The sequence below is a fragment of the Lissotriton helveticus genome, chromosome 11, assembly GCF_964261635.1.
Source record: "Lissotriton helveticus chromosome 11, aLisHel1.1, whole genome shotgun sequence".
Classification (NCBI taxonomy): Eukaryota; Metazoa; Chordata; class Amphibia; order Caudata; family Salamandridae; genus Lissotriton; species Lissotriton helveticus.
In genome coordinates, this window is record NC_136072.1 from 1,029,509,613 (window position 1) to 1,029,536,466 (window position 26,854).

Sequence of the window (26,854 nt, forward strand, 5' to 3'; positions counted from 1 at the left end):
GCACTGCTCAACTCACAGAATGACCTGGATGTAGTTCTTCACTGCATAACCAACCCGCAATGTGACTAAAAAGGGGAGACACAATAATATTAGCCAAGTTCCACTCACTCTAATTTAAAGGCTCAATTTGCTAAAAGGAGATCTATTCCTCCAATTTACCAAGAAACTACAAGGGTTTCTCCCCCAGGAACCCTGTAATTCCCTACACCGCTTCCTCCTCTTTGCTCCAATTACTTTTGGGACACTGTAGTTATTATTAGGCTGAACACAAGCCCGTTTTCTTCACTTGGGCTTCCTGGTGCAGTTCAGTCTAAGTCTCAGTTGTAGCCCCACTGTCTTGTCTCCTTTCCCTGGTGCTGCTGCCTCCCTTTCCCACACTACCAGCTTACTTGTAGGCTTCTGGGTGTGATGCGAGGGCTCTCCCCGCTCGCGCTGAAACCTGGCAGCAATCGGCGGTCGAGGAAGGTTGAGGAAGGCTTCCCTGGCCCCCAGGCTCCTTGCTGTGACGTCCGCTGTGGCGCTTCTGCCTCCTCCGGACGGGGAAACGGCTACCGGTGCTCCGACGCGATCGGCTCTCCTCAGTCGGCACTGCTCAGCTGGGCATGCGCGATCGCGCTCACTCTCCTTCCGCTTCTGCGCGCTGGCTCCCAGGGAGGACGTCGTTCGCCAAGCAGACGCTGCTCTGTCTCCTCCGGGCCTGCTCGAACCTAGGCCCCTCCTGCCTCCACAAAAAGCGTTTACACGCCGGACATGCGCGGAAGCGCCTACCTCCTCACTTGACGCGGCCGGTGCCCCCGGGGTCCCGATGCCGATCGGAGCAGCGCCGCTGCTTCCCTCCAGACACTTCTCACTGTGGCCTCACAGGAAGGATGTCCACACACGGCGCCCTTGCTCCTCAGGTCGCCAGGGTGTCACAGACACTCGCCTACACTTCAGCTGCTCCACAACACCGGTAAGCACAGCGCCGGATAGGGCAGCCAGGAATATCTTCAGATAAGGATATCCTGAGAGGATTTTTCATGTAGCTCCCAGATAGGAGGGACTGCTTCCTCAAGTAGCTCGATTTCTGTGTCAGTAGTTGTTGTCTTTCGGAGAGGGATCGGTCAAAGGCTGAAGGGGGAACAATCTTCTGAAGTAACTGTCAGCCTCAATGACAAACTAGCTGCTCTCAGTGTGTCCACCTCCTCTCACCACTGCCTCACTCCTCTACTCTGGGGTCAGCACAAAATGGCTGCTGGTCACTGGCCTTATATAGGGTGGCCTGAGACCTGCAGAATTCTCTAGGGTATTCTAGAAAGTTCCCTAATGTTAACCTATGGACCTGTCCTCCAGTGGTGTCCGTTATGGCAGTTGGTGGACACCATCTTAGGTCTCTGGAGATCCCTAGATTTTCAAGGGGGCTGACTAGGCCTCACAGGTTATGAGGGAAAAATGGCGTCATCGCCAAGGAACACCTAGCCCCCGGACAGCATTAAAAAATTCCTGATGGACATATGTAAAAATAAAAATAGAAACTCTGGAAGGCTAAGGGGGACAAAAATAAATAATAATGGTTAGAGTCTCTCCAGAAGCAGACAGGTCTAACACGCGTCCCCCCCAGCTGAAAGTGGGGAGAACTACCCAACCCCTTGGGAGTCCTCATCACTAAGGCGGAAATACCTGGATAGACCGTCTGCGTTGGCATGGTCCGCCCCAGGTCGGTGTTCCACCCTAAAGTCCATTCCCTGTAGGGAGATGGACCACCTTAACAACTTGGGATTCTCCCCCTTCATTTGCATCAGCCAACGAAGGGGGCGATGGTCAGTCTGAACTAGGAAGTGCGAACCAAACAGGTATGGTCGCAGTTTCTTCAGAGCCCAAACCACCGCAAAGGCTTCTCTCTCAATTGTACTCCACCTCCTTTCCCTGGGGAGTAGCCTTCTGGACAGGAAGACCACGGGTTGATCCAAGCCCTCATCATTTAGCTGCGATAACACTGCCCCAATGCCATGTTCTGACGCATCTGTTTGGACAATGAATTCTCTAGCAAAATTAGGGGCCTTGAGAATGGGAGCGGAACACAATGCTTGTTTCAAGGTCATGAAGGCTCGCTGGCAAGCCTCTGTCCAGACTACCCGTCGGGGTTGCTTCTTGGAAGTAAGTTCAGTGAGGGGGGCCACGATAGTGCCATACCCCTTCACGAAGCGACGGTAGTATCCAGTGAGGCCCAGGAAGGCTCGGACTTCGGTTTGAGTCTTGGGGGGCTCCCAGGCGATAATGGTCTCAATCTTTGCCTGGAGGGGCTGCACCGTCCCTCTGCCCACCAAGTGACCTAGGTACACCACCGACCCTTGTCCGATCTGACACTTGCTGGCCTTGATGGTCAAGCCAGCCTGTTGCAGGGCATGAAGAACAGCTTGCAGGTGCTGCAAATGGTCCTCCCAGCTGCTGCTGAAGACAGCAATATCGTCCAGGTATGCAGCAGAAAAAGCTTCCATTCCCGAAAGGACCCTGTTCACCAGCCTCTGAAAAGTGGCAGGGGCATTCTTGAGCCCAAAGGGCATCACACGAAATTGGTAGTGTCCCTCAGGTGTAGAGAAGGCTGACCTTTCCTTCGCCTCCTCAGTAAGGGAAATCTGCCAGTACCCTGAAGTTAGGTCAAAGGTACTTAAGTATTGGGCAGCTCCCAGCCGGTCAATAAGCTCATCCGCCCGTGGGATAGGATGTGCATCAGTTTTAGTCACGGAGTTCAAGCCTCGGTAGTCCACACAGAATCTCAATTCAGGTGTGGTGCCTGGTGGGGCAGCTTTTGGTACCAAAACCACCGGGCTAGACCAAGGGCTACCAGAAGGTTCAATCACCCCTAGCTCCAGCATCTTGGCGACTTCACTTTTGATGTTGGCCTTCACCTTGTCCGACAGCCGGTAGATTTTAGATTTCACAGGTGGGCTGTCTCCTGTGTCCACGTCATGGGTACACAGGTGGGTCCTACCTGGGACAAGGGAGAACAGGGGAGAAAATTGCTCCAGGATCTGGCGGCAATCGCTTTGCTGTTCAGAAGTCAGGGATGGCGAGAGAATCACTCCCTCCACTGATCCATCTTTTTCTTTGTACGAGAGAAGATCAGGGAGAGGTTCACTTTCTTCTTCCTCTGCTCCATCGGTCACCAGCATTAAGACAACCTCGGGCCTCTCATGATGTGGCTTGAGGCGATTGGCATGCAGCACCCTGAGGGGCTGCCTCGGGGTCTTAAGATCCACCAAATAGGTAGACTTCCCCTTTTTCTCTAAAACCTCAAAGGGGCCTGTCCAACGGTCCTGGAGGGCATTTAGCTCTCCAGGTTCCATTACCCACACTTTCTGTCCAGGCTCCAGTTCCACTGGGTGAGCGTTGTGGTCATACCACTCTTTCATAACTGCTTGGCTGGCCTCCAAGTTGTCTGAAGCCTGCTTCCACAACTTAGCCATTTGGCTCCGGAAGGCCAGCATGTAGCTCACCACGTCCTGGGGAAGCTTCCTGGGAGTCTGTTCCCATCCGTCTTTCACCAGGCTGAGAGGTCCCCTTACAGGGTGCCCATACAAAAGTTCGAAGGGGCTGAAGCCCACTCCCTTCTGTGGCACTTCCCTGTAGGAAAACAAGAGACAGGGTAGGAGAATGTCCCATTTCTTTCGCAAGCTCTCAGGAAGGCTCCGTATCATACCTTTCAAGGTTTTGTTAAACCTTTCCACAAGACCATTGGTTTGTGGGTGATAGGGAGTAGTAAACCGATAGGTAACGCCGCACTCCTTCCACATGGCCCGCATGTATGCTGAAAGGAAGTTAGTCCCCCTGTCGGAAATGACCTCCTTGGGGAAACCCACTCTGGTGAAAATCCCCATCAGGGCCCTTGCCACTGCAGGTGCAGTGATGGTCCTCAGAGGTATTGCCTCTGGGTACCGGGTGGCATGATCCACCAAAACCAGTATGAACCGATGTCCAGCTGAAGTTGGTGGATCCAATGGCCCTACAATGTCGATGCCCACCCTCTCAAAGGGGGTGCTAACGACGGGTAGTGGTTCCAGGGGAGCTTTTAGCTTCACCCCAGTTTTCCCACTGGCTTGGCAAGACACACACGTCCGACAATATGTATCCGACGCCACTTTCATTCGAGGCCAGTAGAAATGGGGGACAAGCCGGGCAAAGGTCTTGTCCTGTCCTAGGTGTCCTGCCAATGGTATCTCATGAGCCAGTTCCAGTAGAAAGGCTCTAAAGCATTGAGGGACCACCAAGGCTCTGGCTGAACCGTGGCCAGGTGTCTTGGGCTCACTGTAGAGGAGTCCATCCTCCCAGTAAATCTGGTAGCTCCCTTCAATGTTTCCCGCTGCCTGGGCGTTGGCCTGTTGCCGCAGCCCCTCGAGAGTAGGACACTCTTTCTGAGCTTTGCAGAATTCTTCCCGGGAAGGACCTCCCTCCACATGCCATTCAGTTGGGATGGGTAGGTTTTCCAGGGAAGCAACATTCTCCCCGGTGGACTCCAGATCCACCTCCGCAGGTGGTCCAGTTGTCTCACGAGGTGGAGATGTCGAGGCAGGGTCCTCCGGCCTCCTGTCCTTCTCCTCTCTGGCAGCCGGCTGGGCCATTGTTCCAGGCTCCAGCGTCAATGAACTCCCCCTTCGGGCAGTCGCGGACCTTGTGCTGACACAAGTCCAGTCAGGGGGTCCCAGCATCTCAGAGTGAGTCTGGTACTCCACCCTCCTCCAAGCATTGTGCTCCATATCATTCCCTAACAGGCAGTCAACAGGCACGGCAGGGCTTACGGCAACTCGAAGTGGACCTGCAACCCCTCCCCACTCAAAGGGAACCTCAGCCACAGGATAGTGGCCCAATCTGCCGTCAGCCATTACGGCGGGATGGAGTACATCTGGGATGACCTGCTCTGGAGACACCAGCTGACTCCTTACCATAGTCATGCTGGCTCCTGTGTCTCTCAGAGCCTCCCCTCTTCGGCCATTGATGGTGACCCACTGCTCATACTTAGTAGTATTAGAGGGCAGCTGGGTCTTGGGAACCATCTCCTTATCTCCTAGGGACACTAAGGTGACACCCGCCCGCTCCCCCCCATTAACCAAAGGCATCTCCTCCCCGAGCACTACACTAGTGATTCCCGGGGCTTTTCCTCCAGTGGGAGGGGGTGGTCTTTTTGGGCACCTCACATCTCCTTTATAGTGTCCCACACCACCACACTCAAAACAATGAACAACCCTTGGCTGCTGGCTTTGGCCAGGGGTAGGGTTGCGAGGGGGGTTACTCTTGGGGATGAATCCTCTGCCCCTTCCTTGCGAAGTATTTTGTGGCCCTTTTGAGAACTCCCTCTTAGTTTCCCCTCCCTCTTTCCTCTGGGGGGCGCCCTGTCCTTGCTTCTGGGAATTCCCTCCAGTCCCCTTAGTCGACACCCGGGTACTAACCCAGATGTCCGCCTCCTCAGCAAGCTTCCTGGGGCTGGTCAGCTTGCTGTCCACCAGATGCTGTCTTAGTTCGGGAAGACACTTCTCGAGTAGGTGTTCCTTGAGTATGAGGTCATATAGTCCCTCATAGTCTCCTACTTCGCTGCCTCTTACCCAACCCTCCAGGGCCTTCCTGGCGTAGTCCAAGAAATCTACCCAGTTTTGCGTGCCCAGCTTGTAGCTACCCCGGAACTTTTGCCTATATTTCTCAGGGGTCAACCCAAACTTCTTGAGCAGCGCTGATTTCATAGCCGGATAGTAGGTCTGTTCACTCTGGTCAAGAGCCAACAAAGTATCCCTGCCAGTGGGGGGCATGTATTTGTACAACCCACCTCCCCAGTGGACTTCCAGAATCCCATGGGCCCTTAGCGAGACCTCGTAGGCGGCTAGCCACTTAGCAATGTCGTCACTGGGTACATAACAAGCCATAATATCTTTTGGTAGGTACGGTCTAGGTTCTTTGATGTTGGTCTGGGTATCGCTGCCACCATTCTCTGATTTGGGGGATCCTCGGTTTAGGGCTTGTAAATCCATCTCTTTGATGGTTCGCTCATGTGCCAACCTCCTATCCTCCCTTTCCATGTCCATCCTGGCTAGTTCTATTTTCAACCTCCTCTCCTCCCTCCTATCCTCCAGCTCGGCTTCGGTTAAGCCTCTGTCTGAAACACTGCTGCTTGCCCTTGAAGGTAGCCTGGGACCTGTCAGAAGATTCCCTCTCCCCATTTGATTCAGCAATGCAGCCTCAGTAACAGTGTCCCCATCACCCACTTCCATTTCTGGTTCCTCCCTTAGGCGAGCTTCTAACCATGCCCTTATGCTTGTCAGCAACTCTCCTTTCTTGGCACCTTTATTGAAAAATACCCCGTTCTGCTGACACCAATCCCTGAGTTGGGCCACAGTATTGGCTTCCAACTCTTTAAGATTCACCTCCAGCTTTGCCATGGTATAAAATTACTCACAGGAGAAACCCACGAAGTGACTTGAGGTTAACCTCCACCCACCACCAGAAGTAAATTTAGAAAAATCAAAAATATAAATTAGGAGGGCCGCAGGGAGAAAACTCCAGGTGAGGTCTTGTGGTTAGCACTGCGTTACTAATAAGTGAGTGTAAGTACAAATCCGTGATCCCACCGCTGAAACACCAATTATGTTAGACCTAGATTACCCAAGCCTACATATGGTAGCTTGGCACAGTAGTGGTCTACAGCTAACTCAAGGCGTTGGCTAAGTACTTACAAGTCTCACTCACAGTAACTCAGTAATGAACCACTAAAATAAAGACACAACACCTCTGTTTGGAAAAATACCGTTACCTTTTATAAAAATAATATGTTTTTCTGTTATGCTATTTAGTCAGGGATGAAAGTCAATCAAATTACACCTTTTACATGGAATGAAAATCACACTTCAATATTTTTCCTGTTCAGAATTTAAGAATCAAAGGTACATTTAAGGTTTAGAATTATTCAGGACACAATACACTTCACTAGAACTTTACAGAAAGGAAAATGCAGCCTGACAGTGCAATATGTATTTAAAGACTCATTAGCAGGTACATTACCCCACAGCTCTAAAGCACTGCTCAACTCACAGAATGACCTGGATGTAGTTCTTCACTGCATAACCAACCCGCAATGTGACTAAAAAGGGGAGACACAATAATATTAGCCAAGTTCCACTCACTCTAATTTAAAGGCTCAATTTGCTAAAAGGAGATCTATTCCTCCAATTTACCAAGAAACTACAAGGGTTTCTCCCCCAGGAACCCTGTAATTCCCTACACCGCTTCCTCCTCTTTGCTCCAATTACTTTTGGGACACTGTAGTTATTATTAGGCTGAACACAAGCCCGTTTTCTTCACTTGGGCTTCCTGGTGCAGTTCAGTCTAAGTCTCAGTTGTAGCCCCACTGTCTTGTCTCCTTTCCCTGGTGCTGCTGCCTCCCTTTCCCACACTACCAGCTTACTTGTAGGCTTCTGGGTGTGATGCGAGGGCTCTCCCCGCTCGCGCTGAAACCTGGCAGCAATCGGCGGTCGAGGAAGGTTGAGGAAGGCTTCCCTGGCCCCCAGGCTCCTTGCTGTGACGTCCGCTGTGGCGCTTCTGCCTCCTCCGGACGGGGAAACGGCTACCGGTGCTCCGACGCGATCGGCTCTCCTCAGTCGGCACTGCTCAGCTGGGCATGCGCGATCGCGCTCACTCTCCTTCCGCTTCTGCGCGCTGGCTCCCAGGGAGGACGTCGTTCGCCAAGCAGACGCTGCTCTGTCTCCTCCGGGCCTGCTCGAACCTAGGCCCCTCCTGCCTCCACAAAAAGCGTTTACACGCCGGACATGCGCGGAAGCGCCTACCTCCTCACTTGACGCGGCCGGTGCCCCCGGGGTCCCGATGCCGATCGGAGCAGCGCCGCTGCTTCCCTCCAGACACTTCTCACTGTGGCCTCACAGGAAGGATGTCCACACACGGCGCCCTTGCTCCTCAGGTCGCCAGGGTGTCACAGACACTCGCCTACACTTCAGCTGCTCCACAACACCGGTAAGCACAGCGCCGGATAGGGCAGCCAGGAATATCTTCAGATAAGGATATCCTGAGAGGATTTTTCATGTAGCTCCCAGATAGGAGGGACTGCTTCCTCAAGTAGCTCGATTTCTGTGTCAGTAGTTGTTGTCTTTCGGAGAGGGATCGGTCAAAGGCTGAAGGGGGAACAATCTTCTGAAGTAACTGTCAGCCTCAATGACAAACTAGCTGCTCTCAGTGTGTCCACCTCCTCTCACCACTGCCTCACTCCTCTACTCTGGGGTCAGCACAAAATGGCTGCTGGTCACTGGCCTTATATAGGGTGGCCTGAGACCTGCAGAATTCTCTAGGGTATTCTAGAAAGTTCCCTAATGTTAACCTATGGACCTGTCCTCCAGTGGTGTCCGTTATGGCAGTTGGTGGACACCATCTTAGGTCTCTGGAGATCCCTAGATTTTCAAGGGGGCTGACTAGGCCTCACAGGTTATGAGGGAAAAATGGCGTCATCGCCAAGGAACACCTAGCCCCCGGACAGCATTAAAAAATTCCTGATGGACATATGTAAAAATAAAAATAGAAACTCTGGAAGGCTAAGGGGGACAAAAATAAATAATAATGGTTAGAGTCTCTCCAGAAGCAGACAGGTCCATACAGATTGAACTAGTAGGATTTAAATATCTAGGTATCTACATTATGCTAGACCCGAAGTTAAGATACACCAACAACCTGGGTTCCCCCGTGAGCCGGTTTAAGAAGGATGTGGAGCGCTGGAGAGCGCTTCCATTATCATTGCTAGGGAGGGCGGTGTTGTTTAAGATGATGGCCCTACCTCGATTCTGATATGCGCTTCAGAACTCAATGGACCCAGTACCGATCTCCTATTTCAAAGAAATTGAGGCACTTCAGAGGCAGCTTCTTTGGGACGGTAGACCCCGAATATCATTCGTCAAATTAACTCTCCCGTGGTATGATGGAGGAATTGGACTCCCGGATTTAAAGGAAATACTATTGGGCTTCGCAATTAGCGGCTGTGAATCAAGTCGTTTATGGTCCCCCAGGAGATCCAGGTTATGCTATGGACCGCGGGCAGGCACCCGGTGGAGATATCAGCAGAGCTTTGTATGCCAAGTCAGGGCGGTTCGCACTATCTGGCCCAACTGCGCACGCTGTGCATGTGTGGCACGCTGCTAATAGGTATTTGGGCTGGGAGGGAAGATTGACATTGGCAACCCCCCTGTTGAATTCAGAGAGGCTTGGAAGCTGGTGGAAGTCTAAGGGATTTGACAAGTGGGACCTTATAGGGATCACCCAGATTAAGGATGTTTGGGGAGGGGACAGTGTACATACATTTGACTTTCTTAAGCAACAGTATAGTTTACATGACAATGAGCATTATCGCTATTGTCAGGTGAGACACGCTCTCCTCACCCATGTACCTAGGGACGCCACACTTCCGGAGGCATCTCCTCTTGAAGATCGAATACTGGATCGACACCTTCCTGAGAAGACTATATCCTTAATATATAGGAAGCTTGTTAATAATATGGAGGACCTGCTGGGAAGGGTTAGAGCGCAGTGGAGTGCAGAGGGGTTGGAACTAGATGACGAAGACTGGGTGGATTTCCTCTCCGAAGGCAGTGGCGATTCAGATGAGGCTGTGACTGGTGCGGCTAAAGATTTTGCATAGATCGTATATTACCGGGCCTCGATTGAAGCGAATGGGGAGAGTTGGGAGTGAAGAGTGCAGAAGGGGTTGTGGTGAGCCTTGCACTTTTATGCATATTCTCTGGCACTGCTCAGTGGTACAGACGTTCTGGACGAAGGTACATGATGAGATGAAAGAAGCATTGGGGGAGGAAATACGACCAGAGGCTCGAAGGTGTATACTGAATGTGTGGGAACCCACAGATCTGACTGTGTATCGGAGACAATGGGTGACACTAGCGTGCATGGTGGCTTAACGAAATATAGCTCAACTTTGGGGAGCAAGCCAGCCGCCTCGAGTTTCCAGATGGGCGGAGGATTTGGACTGGTGTATGTTTAGGGAGAAGTCTGTCTATGTAGCCTGGGGTTGCCCGGAGAAATGGGGGAAGGTTTGGGGGGCTTGGAACAGTCATTGTGGAGAGATTTGCGAGCCACCCACACCACGAGCAGAACTGGAAGCCCAGGAATCCCTGTGATCCTATTAGACATATACTGTATATATACTGTAATATATCACATGTACTGATTCTGTACATTTGATATCTTAACCTACACGAAGAGAAGAAGATTGTCTCACCTGATGTTCCCTTTTTTCCCATTTTTCTTTCTTTTGTCAATTTGTCAATAAAAAATTAAAAAAATAAAAATTTTAAAAAAGCAGCACTCAAATCAAGCAAAATGAGTGCCACAGTTTCACCCATATCTAGACGGTGACGCAATGTTTCCGTGACTCCAAGATGAGTAGTTTCAGTAGAGAAGCCAGCTCTGAAACCGGACTGTGAAGAATGCAAAATTTTGAGGGAATCAACAAAATGCGTCCGACAGTTGCTGATTAAAATGTTTTTCTGATATTTTAGAGAAAGCTGGGAGTAAGAAGATCGGACGGAAATTAGATGGTTTCGCCGGATCATCATTGGCTTTTTTCGGAAGTGGGAGGACCATGGCGTGTTTCCATTCAAGTGCATACAGCAACATGCAGGGCCCAGCGGTAGTGTTGACCAGCCCCTGAGGCGGAGATCCGTCTCTGCATCAAGGCCACCGGCTACACGAGGACCCGGCCAGTGCAGGGGCAGCAGAGCAGGAACCAGAGCCCGGCAAGGGCTGAGAGGTCATGAGCAGGTAGGCCAGAGCCAGGCCCCCGCAAGGCAGCAGGCCACGTTTCCAGAGGCACAGGCACCATACACAACGCAATCCCAGGGAGCACAGCAAAGGTGCAGTGAGTTCAATCGCACATCCGTGTGGGTGATGGCGATTTAGACCTGTTGGATGGCAGGATGACCAGGATAATTAGGGGATAGGATGAGGAGCGTCTTCAGTGTGTGTCCGGCATTTTAGGTGCTTGACCATGCCCCCCGTGCCCATTTTTAATCCCAATCCAACCCTGGCTCGCGTTTGCCCGCACAAATTAGAGAAGATATGGGCCTAGTGGGTGGAGACAGAAGATATCCTGGACACTGAGGAGCCATAAGATGCAGCACGAGAGCGATTATGGAGACAAGATGTATCACAGGAGGTAAAGAACCTTAAACAACTGCTGGCGAGAGAAGCCGAGATTCAATGCCCAAAGTCGTAACCTGGATGGGGTGTCCGGGGACCTGGGAGCATGGGATGCAGAAGGTGTTCAGTTCTCTATAGGATTTACTGTAATGTAACATGTCATTATGATACTCACGAAAAAAACTATCAAAAAAACAGGAACACCGAATCTCATAATCATGATAGAAAAATTAATGTCTGTATCTGGTTCCATGAGAATTACTTAGGGTGCACAGAATGTGGCCTTTAGTGTCTACTACCCGTGCTAGGTTACAGAATACCAGGGCACAAGTCCTATAAAAAGTAGTAGGTGGACTGACCAAGTAAGACAATATGCAAATGAACCCATAACATCACGTCGTAGCGATATAAAAGATATAAAATAGTGCTATTTAAATTATTTGTGTAAATACTGGGACAGACTAACCCACCTGACAGTCTTAGTGTCTGCATTTATATACAGGGACAGAACAAAGGCAAAAGCATGACTCTCTTAAGTACCTGTAAAGAGAAGGCAAGCTGTGTGCCTTTGTTTCCCTCTGTACAAAATAGGGTCGGTCCCAGTTGTACACTTCAGAAACCCAAACATAAATAGGTGCCAGCAGGCATTAATTTGTGGCTTAGTCGACGTTTCTTATCTTAAACCCACCCATTGTTTTCTGAGAAATATCACTTTATGGATGCCACCCTGTTTTATAGGTGACATTGGTCCGCATCTCTGGCTATCAGGAGCCCATGGGCCCACCTACATCACAACTACCATCCAGACAGGGGTGTTGCATGGTCATTTACTTTCTTTTTAACCTTTTCTTTTAACCGTACAATGGCTACCACATTAGTCACTAAGTACTCCTTTTGTCAAATTCCCAGGTGCCCCCCACCCTGTCCTGAAGAAGACCCAGTTGTAAGGACCTAAACCACCTTCTTTCTTTTGGGGTCGAAACATCAACTACGCCATTGCCCTTCGCCAGCTAGGTCAACAGTACTTTCCTCACTGGGACAATAGAGCTCTAACAAAATTGCCTTTTTATCTGTTGTCATGTAAATGTTTGGCCAAGTCAAGCCAGTCTCTTGTGTATATAATGGTATGATGCATTTAATGTCACTAACCTCTTTTCCACTCTCCTAATCCTCACCAAGTACACACCACTTCCGCCCGACCCTTTTTTTCTCCCCCACTTGTTTTGATACGTAACTCCAGATTTTAATACTGGGTTCGTACATCATTTATGATGAACAGTACGATTAAACAATATTGTATTGAATATTCTGATGTGTTATTGAATTAATGCCTGCTGGCACCTATTGACGTTTGTGTTTCTGAACTGTACAACTGGGACCAATCCTATTTTGTACAGTACCTTACCCAGGTCCCAGTGGTTTATCTGGGTTTACCCTTTCATGTACCTTTGTTTCACTCTGTGACATTTACATTTAAATGTAAGGTTCCAGGCAGCCCCCAGTCAGCATATACAGACAAAAGGAGGCCTGATGGCCCTTTAACTCTGGCCCACCTGGAGGTGAAAAAGCCTCCCTGCCTGCCTGCACGTTGCTGCTGGGAATGGAAAGCATACAATGTACAGGTGCTGCTGAACGATGGAAAGCAGACAATGTACATGTGCTGCTGAACGTGTTGCGGTGTCTTACACTGGGACAAGTTCAACATATTTCTGTGGGGCCTGACTTCTTGGCAGGGGGGACGGCGTCCATCGTGTAAAAATAGTGGGTGGAAGCCGTGTACCCCCGACTCGAGCCCTGCAGAATACAGTTCTGTGGCCTACGTGTTAAAAGCAAAGCCCTTGTTGACTGTTGCCAGTGAATAGAAATTACACAGAGATCGCTCTAGTAATTGCATAATCCAGCTAAAATATATTACAAGTGGTGTTCCAGGCAGTGCTTGAAATGCTTATTTCTGAGAAGTACCTGTACTTTTAAAGCACTGGACTGGTACTCTCCAATTAAAAGTATTAGGTTTCCCTCGAGAAAAAAAAAAAAGTGCCGGACTTGAAATGCTTATTTCTGAGAAGTGCCTCTAATTAAAAGTATTACGTCTCCCTTGAGAAGTGCCGGTACTCCCCCTCTCAAAATAAAAAAAGTGCCGGACCTCAGAACCGGCCCATTTGTATAACTGTTGAATGTTAGCTGGCGGGCTGATGAGCTCTCGGTCAATGTCATTCTCTCGTGCGCACGCCCAGAGGCTCTGGGAATTTACATATGCAAACATCGGCGCTCGCCCTTCCCCTTAGCCAATAGATGGAAATGCTGGCGCTGCCGAGCCAGTCACCGCCCCATTGGGCTCCAGAGACGCTTCCTGAAACCCGAAAACCTGTCTTCACGCGATTGGTCCAAATCAGCACCAACGCTAACCTGTCCCTTCCGCATTGGTTGTTTCCCAGCCAGGGCAGGTGGTTCAGTTTATATGAAAACTATAATGAATTATAGCAAAACAGTGTCTAGCGAAATAAGCGTTTTAAAGAGGAGAAATAACTGCAGCGATGCAGCCCCAAGGACCAATATATTTTTATAGGGAACCTGCCTCGTACGTCTGTGAAGCATGAGCGGCAGAATTTAAAGTAATTTCAGTTATTTTATGTTATTTTATGAGCGCAACCGTCACAGGAATCTTACGGAATACAGCAAAGCCGGCCACGTGACAAATTAGTCATTTTAGATTTGTATTTTGTAACGGGGTGAGGTGGAACACAACTCAAAACCGATAGCGTTGAAATGAAAAGCAGTACGTGAGAAGGGCAGACAAAATAACGGATCATCTCGGCGCGTTTACCTTTGCGAAGGTGACGGTGTCCAGAGGCACGGCTCCCTTGGTATGCAGAGCGTCGTTACTTTTCAAACATAGCGCAAATAAAAGTAGCGCGAGAGCCGCAGCAGCACATCTGCCTGACGCAGCCATGGCGAGAATGGATCACATGAGCGGATCGATGCCTGCGGCGCGGGAGGATGGGCAGCACGCGTGTATCCTGTCTGAGCTTTCAGCACCACCAATGCAAAGCACGTTTAATTACTAGAAATGTTAATCCCGTTAAGAAACCCGCGATAAGCTATTTTCGCAATAGGAAATAAAGGACACGGAATTCACTTTATTTTCATACTATAGATAACCACGTGGCTGGTATAAAAAAACATATTTTATACAGAAATTTATACTGTAATTACTTACTGCAAATTTTCAGATTATTTTCTGTTAATTGAACATTTTATAGCTTACGTGAGCAAGAATTTCTAATTCGATTAAAGACACTGAGGTGAGGATGCATTCTCTTCTTTGCTTTATTTAGAATAGCAGCCTTGTAACACAACCATAGAGAAATAAATGTACAGAAGGTCACTGACTACTGTACCCAAGATACACGGAGAAAAAAACTACAAGATCCAGGATCAGTAAGGGCAGTCCTTATTAAAAAAGAGAACACACCAATAAACAACACTGGTAAACAGTTGTAACATGTAATCTACTTCTTGCTGCAAGGCAATCTTCCTTTGTATGAATCAGCCAATTGAATAATTCTTGCTTTTGTTCTGAAACAGAAGAAATGTCAAACTCGGTGACCGTTCATGAATATTGATATTACAGTAGGAATTGTAGGGCTGGCAAGGACAAAACAACATATCCGGTTAATTTGGTTTAACAGATACAGGTGGGATAATGTTCGCCTCCAAATTCTTAATGGAATTAAAAGTTCTAGTTCACGTGTGCTGTGAAATTTTTGATTGTATGTCAGGACCGCAGGCTACAGATTTTGCAAGTTCAAAGCTTATCAACAATCATCTAAGACCAGTCTGCCATGGTATGATGTTCTCTAATCAGGAGCGTTAGGTGCAGTGCCCCTCCCCCAATCTGAGCTGTCACACACTACAGGTGAAATATATGAGCCATGATGACTACTTCAGCGTGGAACGGGACAGGCTGCAGGGCTATGCTCGCAATATTTTAGGGGAAGGAAGCGTGGCCCTTTCACAGTGCGCCATGTAACATCATCCATCTAGATGGAAGCCTGCTGTTGTTAAGTCCGCAGGTCTGATTCTATGTCAGGACCGGAGGCTCAGATTATGCTTCTCATTTTCTTTACTAAAAATTCTCAGCAGCCAATGAGATGAAAGTAAAAACAAATAAACACTACAATACCCATTAACACTCACTGGGTATCACATGACAACCATAGAGTAACCCCTATATAAAGAATACAAGAGAATACCATAGCCTCTTTTTTGCTGCTCTGAGGCCAGTTAAGTGCTTTTGTCCCTTTCTAACTCGCATTGCCTATATTGTTGCCTTCTAATCGCATTACGCGTCTGTATTGCTATTGCTGTTGTGCTTGGTATTCCATTACGGTGCTTACTGTTCTTATCTGTTGTGCGCATTTCTTTGCTTTTCAGTATGCCGCTTCCAGCGCATTGTTGCTTTCCCGGCGGGTATTGGGAGCATTTCTATGTCCCCAGTATGGACGCTTTGTGCCCTTGCCTTCTCTTTGTGGAGTGGGAGTACAGGGGAGTGAGGACGCTTGTCGCTTTGAGGCACGGTCCTCTTTCTGGTATTATGGGCGGCATGTACTGCGCATGCGCAGCGGCCATTTTCTGGGTTTTTCTTTTGCAGCCAGGTTTGAAGGAGCGCAGGAGCAGCGCTAAACTTGCTCTAAGCCCACTTGCCAGTGCCAGACCGCAGTGACGCCCGTTTCATTGTTTGTTGAAATTGGACTGTATAATTGTTGAATAGGCATTGTCAAGAGTGGTTTTCTTGGCAAGCCCTCCCTCCACGCTTTATTTAATTTGCACGCACTGTTTTTCTTTTCAGTGCCTGTCGTGCATTGGTTTGTCTGGGGTTCACCACTCCCCCCTATTGACTTATTGTTCTTTTGCTTGATACACTTTCTACAGTGTTTCGGCGCAGGTATCAACAGTTTGTTCTACACTCTCCTCCAGTGGATATCAGTGCCACTTTATTGTGTCATAATGTCTGAGTTTTACTTTGAGGAGGAGTATCCTGATGAAGGACTCTCTGGGTCACTGGAGCAGGAACTTTTTGAAGCTCTTGATATGGGCGTTCAACACTCCGTTAACAAGGCCCTGGTCCGAGCTATTGAACCCTTAAAACACCATTTATGCACTTATGCTTTACAGTAAGGATGGCTTCCTGGTTCTACTAGTCGTCCCTCCACTAGTGGGAAAGGTATCAAAAATACTCACACCTCTGGCTTCACCAGATTGACCAAAGCCTTGTCTAATGACCACCCGTATGGTTCTTCATCTAAGGAGGTCCTCGCTTCTGATTCACCTCACGGGGATGATGGTGAGACTTCCTCGGATCCTGCTTCAAAGCGGGAAGACTCTCCACCTGCTAAGAAGTTGTGTAAAGAGCGTAATGTGGATGCACTCTCTCACCCTAGACTCCTCACCTTTGACCCCATGGCGGTAGTTCTTCCTAATTCCTCTTCATGGCGTCCGTCCTCGAGGTTGCTGAATATGTGCAATCCCATATTCGCCAGGCATTTGATAAGGACGTGAGAACGCAGTTGTGTTCTGAATGTCCTAGGCCAGACTTAGCTGACAAGGTGGCAGACACACTGGAGGTGAACCCCTCGATGTTCACCTATCTTAAAAAATACTCAAAGGATCCTAAGAAGGGGATCGATTGAGCATGGAGGTCCTAGCAGGACAAGTTGTTTGATTTAACTGGTCCCCTTACAAAAATATTGGAACTGGGTTTTCGGGCGAAAGAGTCCGCGTCTGCTAGTGATCCAGATGAGCTCATTGGGTGTCCTCAAAGGGCCATCTGCCAATTGGGAAACACTAATTGCGCTGTGTCTTGCGAGTGCCGTCGCTCTATTCTTTTGAAGCTCGACCCAAAAGTGACGGAGCTTTCATCATCTGAATCTGATCCTTTAGCTCAGGGTCTGCTCTTTGGTCAGCCTTTTCTTAAAGAGCTGACAAACTTTGTCGTGACTTTCAGTGGCCTCGAAAAAGCGCAGGGTTCCCTCAAGCAAGCTTTTTGCCCGGTTTTTGGCTGGGCCGGACGATATTGTGGGCGGTTGTTCGACAGTGGTTTCCAACAAGGCGCCCAGCGTGGCTCTCAACCACAGCATGGAGGATATCAGGATTCCAGCTATAACTCCTCCTCCTCCTTCTATCCAACACATAGACCTAGAAACAAGTTCAGGAAAGGCCGTTATGAAGGTGGCCAGGGAGGACAACAGGATACCACAGCTTCAGGTGAGCTTGCTTTTGTTTTCAGAGGTGATGTTGGGGGCAAGGTTCAATTTTTTCTCCAAAACTTGCAAAAGATCTTGCAGGATGCATGGATCCTGGACACTGTGCAGGGTTACAAGATAGAGTTCTTCAATCCCTCCACTCAAAGTCTCCCTCCACATCCAATGATTTTTTCCCGTCAAGATCAGACTTTCATTTCCAGCAAAATAGACACTCTCATTCAAAAAGGGGCCATAGTGCTGACGTCTCCTCCCCTCCAAGGTTTCATCAGCAACATTTTCCTAGTGCAGAAGAAGGGGGGTGGATCCAGGCTAGTTTTAAATCTCAGGGAGTTCAATGGATGGGTCGTATATCGACACTTCAAGATGGAGGGGACCTTCTTCAGGAAGGAGACTGGATGGTCCGTCTGGATCTGAAGGATGCGTATCTGTCTGTGCCCATTTACAAACCTCATCGTCGTTTTCTTCAATTCCAATGGCAGGGAGTATGGTACGAGTACAAAGTCCTTCCTTTCAGCCTCTCGTCAGCACCTTGGTGCTTCACGAAAATTCTGAGGCCTGTAGTAGAATCACTGTGCTCCCGGGGTGGTCACCTCATTATTTACTTGGACGACATTCTCATCATGGCTTGTTGCCCTCGTCTGGTCCTAACCCATCTGGATTGGACCATAGATCTTTTGCAGAGTCTCTGGTTTCTTGTGAATCCGCAGAAGTCAGTCTTGGTTCCCTCTCAATCGATTGAGTTCCTGGGTTTCCTGATCAACTCCCTCACTTGTCAACTCCTCTTGCCCAATCAGAAGATCAGATCTATCAAGAGAGAGTTGAGGTTGATTTTACACTAGCAGATTGTATCATTGAGATCTGTAGCCCGGATCGTAGGACTGTTAGCTTGCTCTACCCAAGCGATCTTCCCTGGTCTTCTTTACTACTTGGCACTTCAACAGCTCAAGATCCGACATCTCCAGAAAGGCCTCAATTATTCTGATCAGATTACTCTTTCAGAAGAGGGGAGGTGGAAGATGTTGTGGTGGCTAGAACACATGGAGTCTTGGAATGGTCGAGCCCTATTCGGAGCCACTCCGGAGGTGGTGATAGAGTCCGATGCCAGTCGGTGGGGTTGGGGAGCCCATTGCGATCAGATATCTACAGGCTGTCGCTGGTCACAGGAGGAATTGAATTTACACATCAATTGCCTGAACTTCTGTCGGGCTCATTTGCGATTCGCTACCTATCTCCCCGCAAGACAAATTGTTGCATTTTTCTCCGCGTGGACAGTGTGTCAGCGGTTCGTTATGTGAACAAGTTGGGAGGGACAAGGTCCCGGATTGTAGCAGAAATTGCCAAGGATTTCTGGCACTTTTGTCTTCATAACAAGATATTAGTGGTGGCGGAATATCTTCCAGGGTGCAACAACCAGATTGCTGATTGGCACTCTCGTCATCTCCGGGATTTCAGTGACTGGAGACTTCATCCTCTAGTGTTCCAGTTGTTGAATCGCCTTTGGGGTCTCTGTCAAATCGATCTATTTGCCTCTCGCATCAACAAGCAACTTCCAGCGTTTTTCTTAATGATGTCAAAAGCATTGAATAATTGTATCTACTCACTAATTGAATAATAATAAAAGAAACTTTTTCTAATTTTGTAAATGATGTGTTGAGAATGGTTCCTGTGGGTTCAGAGGTGGTTACCTTAATACTATTGGACCTAGCTTGGTCTCCCAACACACACCAGCGTTATTCTTCAGCCTGGAAATGATGGTGTAGTTGGTGCCCTCAACGGGAGGTGGATCCCGCTACAGCGGATATCTCCTTGATGGTGAATTTTCTTGCATCCATTGCCTCTTCCAGTCTCGCCTATAGAACTGCAAACAATTTCCAGTCTGCCATCTGTGCAGGTCATGTAACGGTCAATGGCAAACCGGCCGGTGAACATCCTTTGATATGCAAACTGCTCAGAGACATCTGGTTGGTGAAACCACTGTGTCCTAAATATTCTGAGTTATGGGATGTATCAACTATTTTGCGATTCTTGTAAGCATAGCCCTCCAATAAATATCTGTCCCATAAGCAGCTTTCGGCAAAATTGACTATGCTACTTCGTCTAGTGTCTTGTAAACGAGTTTCGGATATCCGCGTGCTGGATCTAGCAGGTCGTAGGTTTTCACCAGAGGGTGCTACTTTTGTGATCACCAGACGCACTAAGTGTAATACCTCTACTGTTACTTATTCGGTTTTTTCTAATAATCCTAAACTATGTGTGGTACAATGTATCCGGGATTATGAGGTAAGTACGGCTGAATTTAGACATAATACGAGAGGTCAGTTATTAATTCCTCTGCAGAAACCGTTTCGCCCAGTGACCCCAGCTACCCTATCCAGATGGGTGCGTTGGCTCATGAGCGAGGCAGGAATAGATGTTTCAAAATTTGGTGCACTTTTAGCTCGTGGGGCTGTGGCTTCTAAAGCTTTTTCAAATGGGGTCAGTTTACCTGATATTATGAATGCAACTGATTGGTCCTCTGATTCTGTGTTTAAGTCTTTTTACTATAAACCAATTGTGGATGTTGCATCTGTAGTCGTGGCACAGCTTTAAAGAAGCATAATCGGAGCTTCTGGTCCTGATATAGAATTAAAATTTTCCGAACATACGTGAAAAGAATTTTGAATTCTATTAAGGATATGGAGGCGAGGATTATCCAACCCAAGTGTCTGTATTGCTTTTTGTAATTTGCATTATCTGACTTGAGTATTTATTTTATACTGTGTCTATGTTCCTATGTTTTTTTTCCCTTCCCTTTTCTGATATAAGGTACACTCTTTGAGGGAGTAAGGTATTACGGCTCTATCTTTTCATTTCAGGATCAGATCTCAAATAAAGCTCGCTGGTCTTTGTCCCTAGAATTTCTTCATGACACCACCGTGATCATAGTGTCTCGTTGAAACAGGCTTCAAGACTGCTGTCTACAGCCCTTTGGACTGCTGTTTTCATTCAGAAGAATTGTTTATCATTTCCATATTGTTCGCAGATGTCGGAATGTGTTTTCATGGACTTTACTTTATTTATTTTGACAAAGAAAGAGGATATGGTATTCTCTTGTACTCTTCATATAGGGGTTACTGTATGGTTGTTATGTGATACCCAGTGAGTGTTCATGGGTATTGTAGTGTTTATTTGTTTTTACTTTCATCTTATTGGCTGCTGAGAATTTTCAGGAAAGAAAATGAGAAGCATAATCCTCGCCTCCGTGTCCTTAATAGAATTGAAAATTCTTGTCACGTATGGTCGCACATTTTGAAATTCCCAGCTACTTCAGTGCGGCCAACCTGACATGCGTGCATTTGCCCTCTGATTCTCTACTGTATGAGAGCGCTATGGGGACAGAGATCCAGTCCCCCTGTACTCTAAGGGAGCCCAGAGTTGGTCTGCCCGGCCAATCACAATGCTGCTTTCAAGCTTTGTGTTGAAATACAGAGCATAAAAACAGCATTGTGATTGGCTATGTTTTTTGTACCTCTTTCAGCTATTCGTCGCCTCCACACAGGAGATACTAACGTACGAGGACGGAGGACACAGAGAAAAGGGAGATCAGCGTGTCCAAACTCCCAGTGGTCCGTCAAACTGTAGGAAAAGTAAACTAATTTTGTGACATTATTGTTAAATTGATATCGATATTTAGCCCCACCACTTTCATATTTTACCAGCTACCATTGCCTCTAAAAGAACTCCCAGATTACAGGATTTTGAAGTCATAGCTTCTCTGACAGAGTGGGCACCGAACATTTAAGTGTAAATGCCCGCCTCATCCAAAATCCATCAAATCCAATGAGTTAGGCGTAAACAAGAAGCCAATTGTCCGGAAGGAAAGGTTTTGAAAGGTGAAGTGGCCCTCTCATATTGTTGTAGGCAATTAACTACACATTGTTTTTGGTCTCCCGTAAGGCAAGAACTGAAGACCTAGTTTGATGCCGATTTGGTCATTTTAGACATTATTTATGAAACTCCTTCTGGAGTGAAGTACCTACCTGCCAGGTCTAATCAACACTCTTGTGGGAGTCCAAACAGACTAGTAGGGCCATTTTGGCAGAAAGTTTTTTTATAGATAAAAGTGTGTTGTAAGGCAGTGATTTATAACATTACCTATACGTAAAATATGCTTAATATTTGGGTTGAGGAGGAGCAGAAAATCTGATACCCTTTAAAGTTTGGACATCTTTCTGGCATAGATACCCCCACTTTTTGCCTGGTGTCAGTATGGTTTGCCTGTAGTTTACTGGGATCCTGCTACCCAGGACCCTTGTGTCTTTGCTCGCTCCTCTAAATTCTATGGTAAGTACTTTGTGCACCCAATTGCCATAACGGGGTACCATTGTAAGTCCCTAGAATATGGTACTGAGGTACCCTGACCATTGGTACACATGGGGTTTCCCATGGGCTGCAGGATGTATTATGCCACCCGTGGGAGCCCATGCAAACTGTTTCTGCAGAGCTGCCATTGCAGTCTGTGTGAAATGGTAACTGCACCTTTCACTTCGGATATAAGGATTTCCTTATATCACGGTCACTGCACTTTAAACTTATTAGTCACCCCTAAGATAGCCCCTTCAGTCTTAGAGCAGGTTGCATGGTTTTACTTGTCTGGGTACCCCTGCACGAGTCTAGGTACTCCTACAAACCCCAGACTCCATTTTCTGGGCTCTGTAAGTGTGGGACAGCCATTATAAGGCATGTAGTGGACACTGGCAAGTCAAGATGTCCAGCTACATAATGGGTGCCCCGAACCTGGTCATGTTTGGTATCAAACATGCTGGAATCATGCAACTACACCAATTCCAGTCTTACTTGCATGATACCATGTACTTGGGGGCTCCTTGGAGGACCCTCCAATACCTACCTGTGTAGCCTTACAGGGCCTGCCTGCAAGCCCGCTCTGCTGCAGACCCTAGACAGTGTTCTTCTCCCCTACTGATGAGCTTTATTCAGACCGGGGAAGCTGAACCAAGGATTTCCTGCAAAGGCGAGGTGTGACCACCTCTCCTTTGGAATTAGGTAGGGTGGGGGTGCTTCCGCGAACCACCACACACTGCATTGAAGGGCACATTTGGTGCCCTCATTGCATAAACCAGGTTTGTCCAGTTCAGGAGCCCTTGGCTCCTGCTCTGGCGCGAAACTCTACAAAGGAAAGGGGAGTGTGTACCCCCGTCCAGCTCCTCCCTAGGGAGATGCCCAGAACCCCTCCAGGTCGGCACATGATTCTGCCATGTTGAATCTTGGCCCTTGGGACCATCTGACTGGCTAGGCCAGCTGAGTAGCGTGCCTGTCTCCCTCTGATAGGCAGATCACCACAGAAGATGCCCTTCCCCTTTTTAGGGTTACTTAAGGGCTCCCTTAAGGGTGGCTGATTTGATTTGTCCCGACAGCAACTTCAAGACCCGACTGCCTGACGTCTGAAGACTGTCCAAAGACTCTCCTGCTGTCGTACACTGTAACTCTGCTCTTCTTCGAGCCAGGACCAAAGGCAAGACTGCCTCCGGTGGGGAGATTCCTGCTGCATCTTCGTCCCTGTGCTTCTCCAAGTTCTGCAACTCTGTGGCCGTGCCTCCTCTGAGTCACTAAGGACTCAGCCTGCATTCAAGCTGCTGAGGCTTCCCTGCAAATCCTTGTGCTGCTGCCAGAGAGTCCTCAAGGGGCCTCCATCGATTCCGGCTGGCTCTCTTGAGCGTTGAGGGACGGCCCTCACCTACCCTTGCTGCGGAAGCCCCACAGACCTTACTGGTCTGCAACAAAACATCTTCCCCTGCAATCTGTTGTTTGCGTTTGTCAAGGCTTGTTGATCCTGCTGGCCACTAACCTTTCTGCACTCATCGACCAGCGTGGGACAGCCCGAGGACTGCTCCTGTGCTCCTGCATCATCGCCTGGACTCCTCAGTTGCTGCTTCAACCGCACTGTGCTACAGCAAGAACCGCGTAAAAGTGCTGGTATTGTGCTCCTGTACTCCTGGTCACCTCCGGGTAGTTTGGACTCTGTCCCCTCTGCTTTCAGGATCTTCTTGTCTGGATTCTACGTCCTGGTTCCACTGGCCTGGTCCCCAAGACTGTAGCTGATGATCTTCCACGAACCTCCATTGGGGTCTACAGGCGGTTCCAACATCACTTTATCCCTATTCATCTGGGCTCCCTGGTGTAAGTATATTGGTTCCCAGGGTAATTACGGGTGGAGTAGGTCTCCAACCTTTCTTGATCCAATTGGTTCCTCTGGGAAGAGTTGTAGAACTGTAAAAATCCAACCATGACTTACCCTGTGTTATCTTGTGGCCCAATCTAACCACTGTGCAGCCTGGGGTCCCTTGCTCTCACCTTGGGTGTTTTTGTGGTTCCCGTAGGGTTCTCTGTCCTTGGGTACGAGTCCTGCGTTGGTACTTATTTCGTATTCTACTATTTTAGTAAATGGTTTAGTCACCCAGTTGGGCCCTATGTGTTTTCTTATGTTACCTATTTCTGAATTATTTCTTGTGTGTAATTGATATTAATATACCAAGTTAGTGTCTAGTGTGTACTAATAAATGCAAAGTATTTTTATACTTACCTAATGTGGTTCTTTGTTGTGTAAAAACTTGCTGACTGACTCAGTGGTAAATGTGCCCGCTTTACACCCTCCTGAATAAGCCTTAGCTGCTTTCCACGGCTACCCCTTGAGAGCTTTGGTTATAAGGGACCTAAACACTATCACTAAGGTTTGCCTGGACGTAGTGCTCAGTGCCTCACCATACTCCTTTACAAAAAGATTGCCAAACAACAGCCGATGGGCTTGCCGCAGTCGTTAGATCACATAATTTAGGATCGACATGAAGGAGAATGGATCATTGACGTTCGAACAACAATGCACAGTTTGCATTCCCAAGGAGCCATATGGCATGTTGAGTCCAACTTGTCAAGGAATCAGGATCAATAGGAGTATTTTGTTCTTTTGCAGTAAATGCTAGGCTCAATATCTTAGCAAGGGGTGCAGACAGGTCCAGTAGTTTATCATGACAAGCTGCCCAGGCCCTTTTTTGGGCTTTTCTGAATTTATCTAAAAAGGTAAATAGCTTGGGATCAATATCTGGGATCATATTCACTTCACCTGGTAGAGAGGGGCAAGGGCGCTCTATCCTGAGGTTGCTACAAACCTCTTTCAGAAATGGCTTGCATAATCTGTTTTGTAAATAAGCAGTGGTCTTCGGAAAGGGGTTCTCTCTGAAAAATAAGGATTAATATTATTGTTGGGGTCACATTTTCCCTTCCCAAGAGGTGTGAAACAGGATTGGGAAGACCCTCACCAGCATAATTCTACTTTCTTCATATCTTCTCGTTTTGTGCACTGGTAGCCAAGAATGACTATTGTCATCCTCAGAGGCATCAGACTTGCTATTTGCCTCAATAATGTCTGGAAAAGACATTACACTATCTGTCATGTCTTACTCCTCACCCTCATGTGGATCATGTCCTAGGGAATCTGGGTATACCTTTTATAGGTTCTCCAAAACATCATGTTTCACCTGTGATTTCTTAGTCTGGAGGAACTTGCTATAATTGAACGTGGTCTTGAACAAAGACAAAATATGATATGAAAAACTGCAGCAATGAAAATGCATGGTCCTAGAAGAGGTTTAAGAATGTAGAGAATAATGTATGTTCTTTTTTTTATTTTGTCCCAGTAAAAGTCTTTAGGAAGGCTGAGAACAACTCAAGTTCTATTCATTATTTAATTTTGAAGAAGATGGAGTAAACAATCCATATGCTCTTTTTGTTAGTATGCAGAAAGAACATTTCCACCTTTGTGTAAAGAAACTCAAACATCAAAATAACTCCCTAAGATGGATCCGAAATGCTTCCAGTGGCCAGCCAAAAAAGGTAAACTGTGCGTTCCAGGTATGAACTCAGTGACGCATTGAGTGATGACATCAGTACTTTCTACCGATGCACTCAGGGGTCTAAACATAAGTGCAGTTCAGTGTAAGGCAAACAAATTGAAATTCTGACATAAAACGACCTAAGAATTTGACTCACTGTCGATCAACGACTGTAACGATAGACAGAGATACAGAGGCTTCGAAACTCAACACTTCCCACAGTGTGGTGATGAAAACAGCTTTCAGCTGAAATGTGGTATACCAAGCATGATTGTGGGCTCCAGAGGAATGCACTTTGTCACAAATATAAAAATAATGTGGTCAACTGTAGAATGAGATGAATAGGAGGTGCCCACAAATAGCTTGGGTCTTACTGCATATGGCAGGCAGGACACAGAGAATCTGACTCAGCACATAGTCGAACAGATTATAAACAGTTCTAGAACCAAAGCAGCACACTAGAATGAAGGCCTGCAAGCATATTGGCATGCGTACAAAGACATGGTGAAAGACATTTACATCATAACACATTGCCACAGATGAATTCCAATTGGCTTCCTTGCACTTGTATATTACAACATGCACTGATATATTTCATAATCAGATTTGGATATGATTTTTATATTAAGATGAAGTGTTCAAGAGTTCATTAGCATTAACATACATGTTACGTTTCATGGCTCCCTCAGGACTGCAAGCCATGTAGAACAACTGCAATTTTTTGGTGTCTCGTAGTAAAGTGTAACCTCACTTTTAATGTTGGCAAACGGAGGTGTGATTTAAGGGAAATAGTGCAATAAGCAGTATGTTTATCCTTATCTTCATTTTAAGTACTTCTCACATTTTCTCCTGAAGAAAAACTTGCCCCCTGCTCATTAGACAGTTTTGTTGAAGTAATAGTTTTTGTCACATGTTTATGGTCCAAAAACTTGTAATGAAAGCAAAATGTATAAGAACCAATCAAAATTGCATGCATTACATGATCCTACTACCTCGCTGAGCTCTGTTTGGGTGAAACCAAAATTGTCCCCTGACTATTTGCTGCACCACTTGGTATTTCTGAATAAAATACGTTAGACTTTTTGGCCTTTCTATGTGTTGGGTTCTATTTTCACAGTGTGAGCAATCTCCTAGAAGCACATAAAGGGGTCGATTCCGATTTGGGAAAAAAAACGTCCATACGATTTGTATCCGGAGCCCTCTCCGTACGAATCGTACCCGTCCGTCCGAGTCGCGAAGTACGATCCGTATTTCGTGAATCCGTCCAAATCGTCGCGATCCGTACGTATTGCAAGGCTGAAACCGTGAACCGTACGACTCGTACACATGCCGTACGACTCGTACACATGCCGTACGACCCGACGAGTACGATCCGGACCGGGGTATGAGGACGCGATTCGTACGGTCCACGGTAGGTAAGGGCGAGTCGTACGGAAAAGCACACAAACACATACACACCTTACGGTCCGTACACCCCATGATCGCAGGGGTACGGTGCGTACCCCTGCGATCATGGGGTGTACGCACCATACC

At 47.6% G+C, this 26,854-nt stretch overlaps 1 protein-coding gene across 1 annotated transcript in view; it reads right to left on the minus strand.

Moving 5' to 3' along the window:
• ERP29 (endoplasmic reticulum protein 29) overlaps positions 1 to 14,217 on the minus strand; it is a 155,433-nt gene extending 141,216 nt beyond the window's left edge. Inside the window, exon 1 of the mRNA XM_078667428.1 lies at positions 13,997 to 14,217. Coding sequence (XP_078523554.1) covers positions 13,997 to 14,122 — 126 coding nt within the window. The 5' untranslated portion in view covers positions 14,123 to 14,217. The remainder of the gene's footprint in view (positions 1 to 13,996) is intronic.
• Positions 14,218 to 26,854: the final 12,637 nt, after the last annotated feature.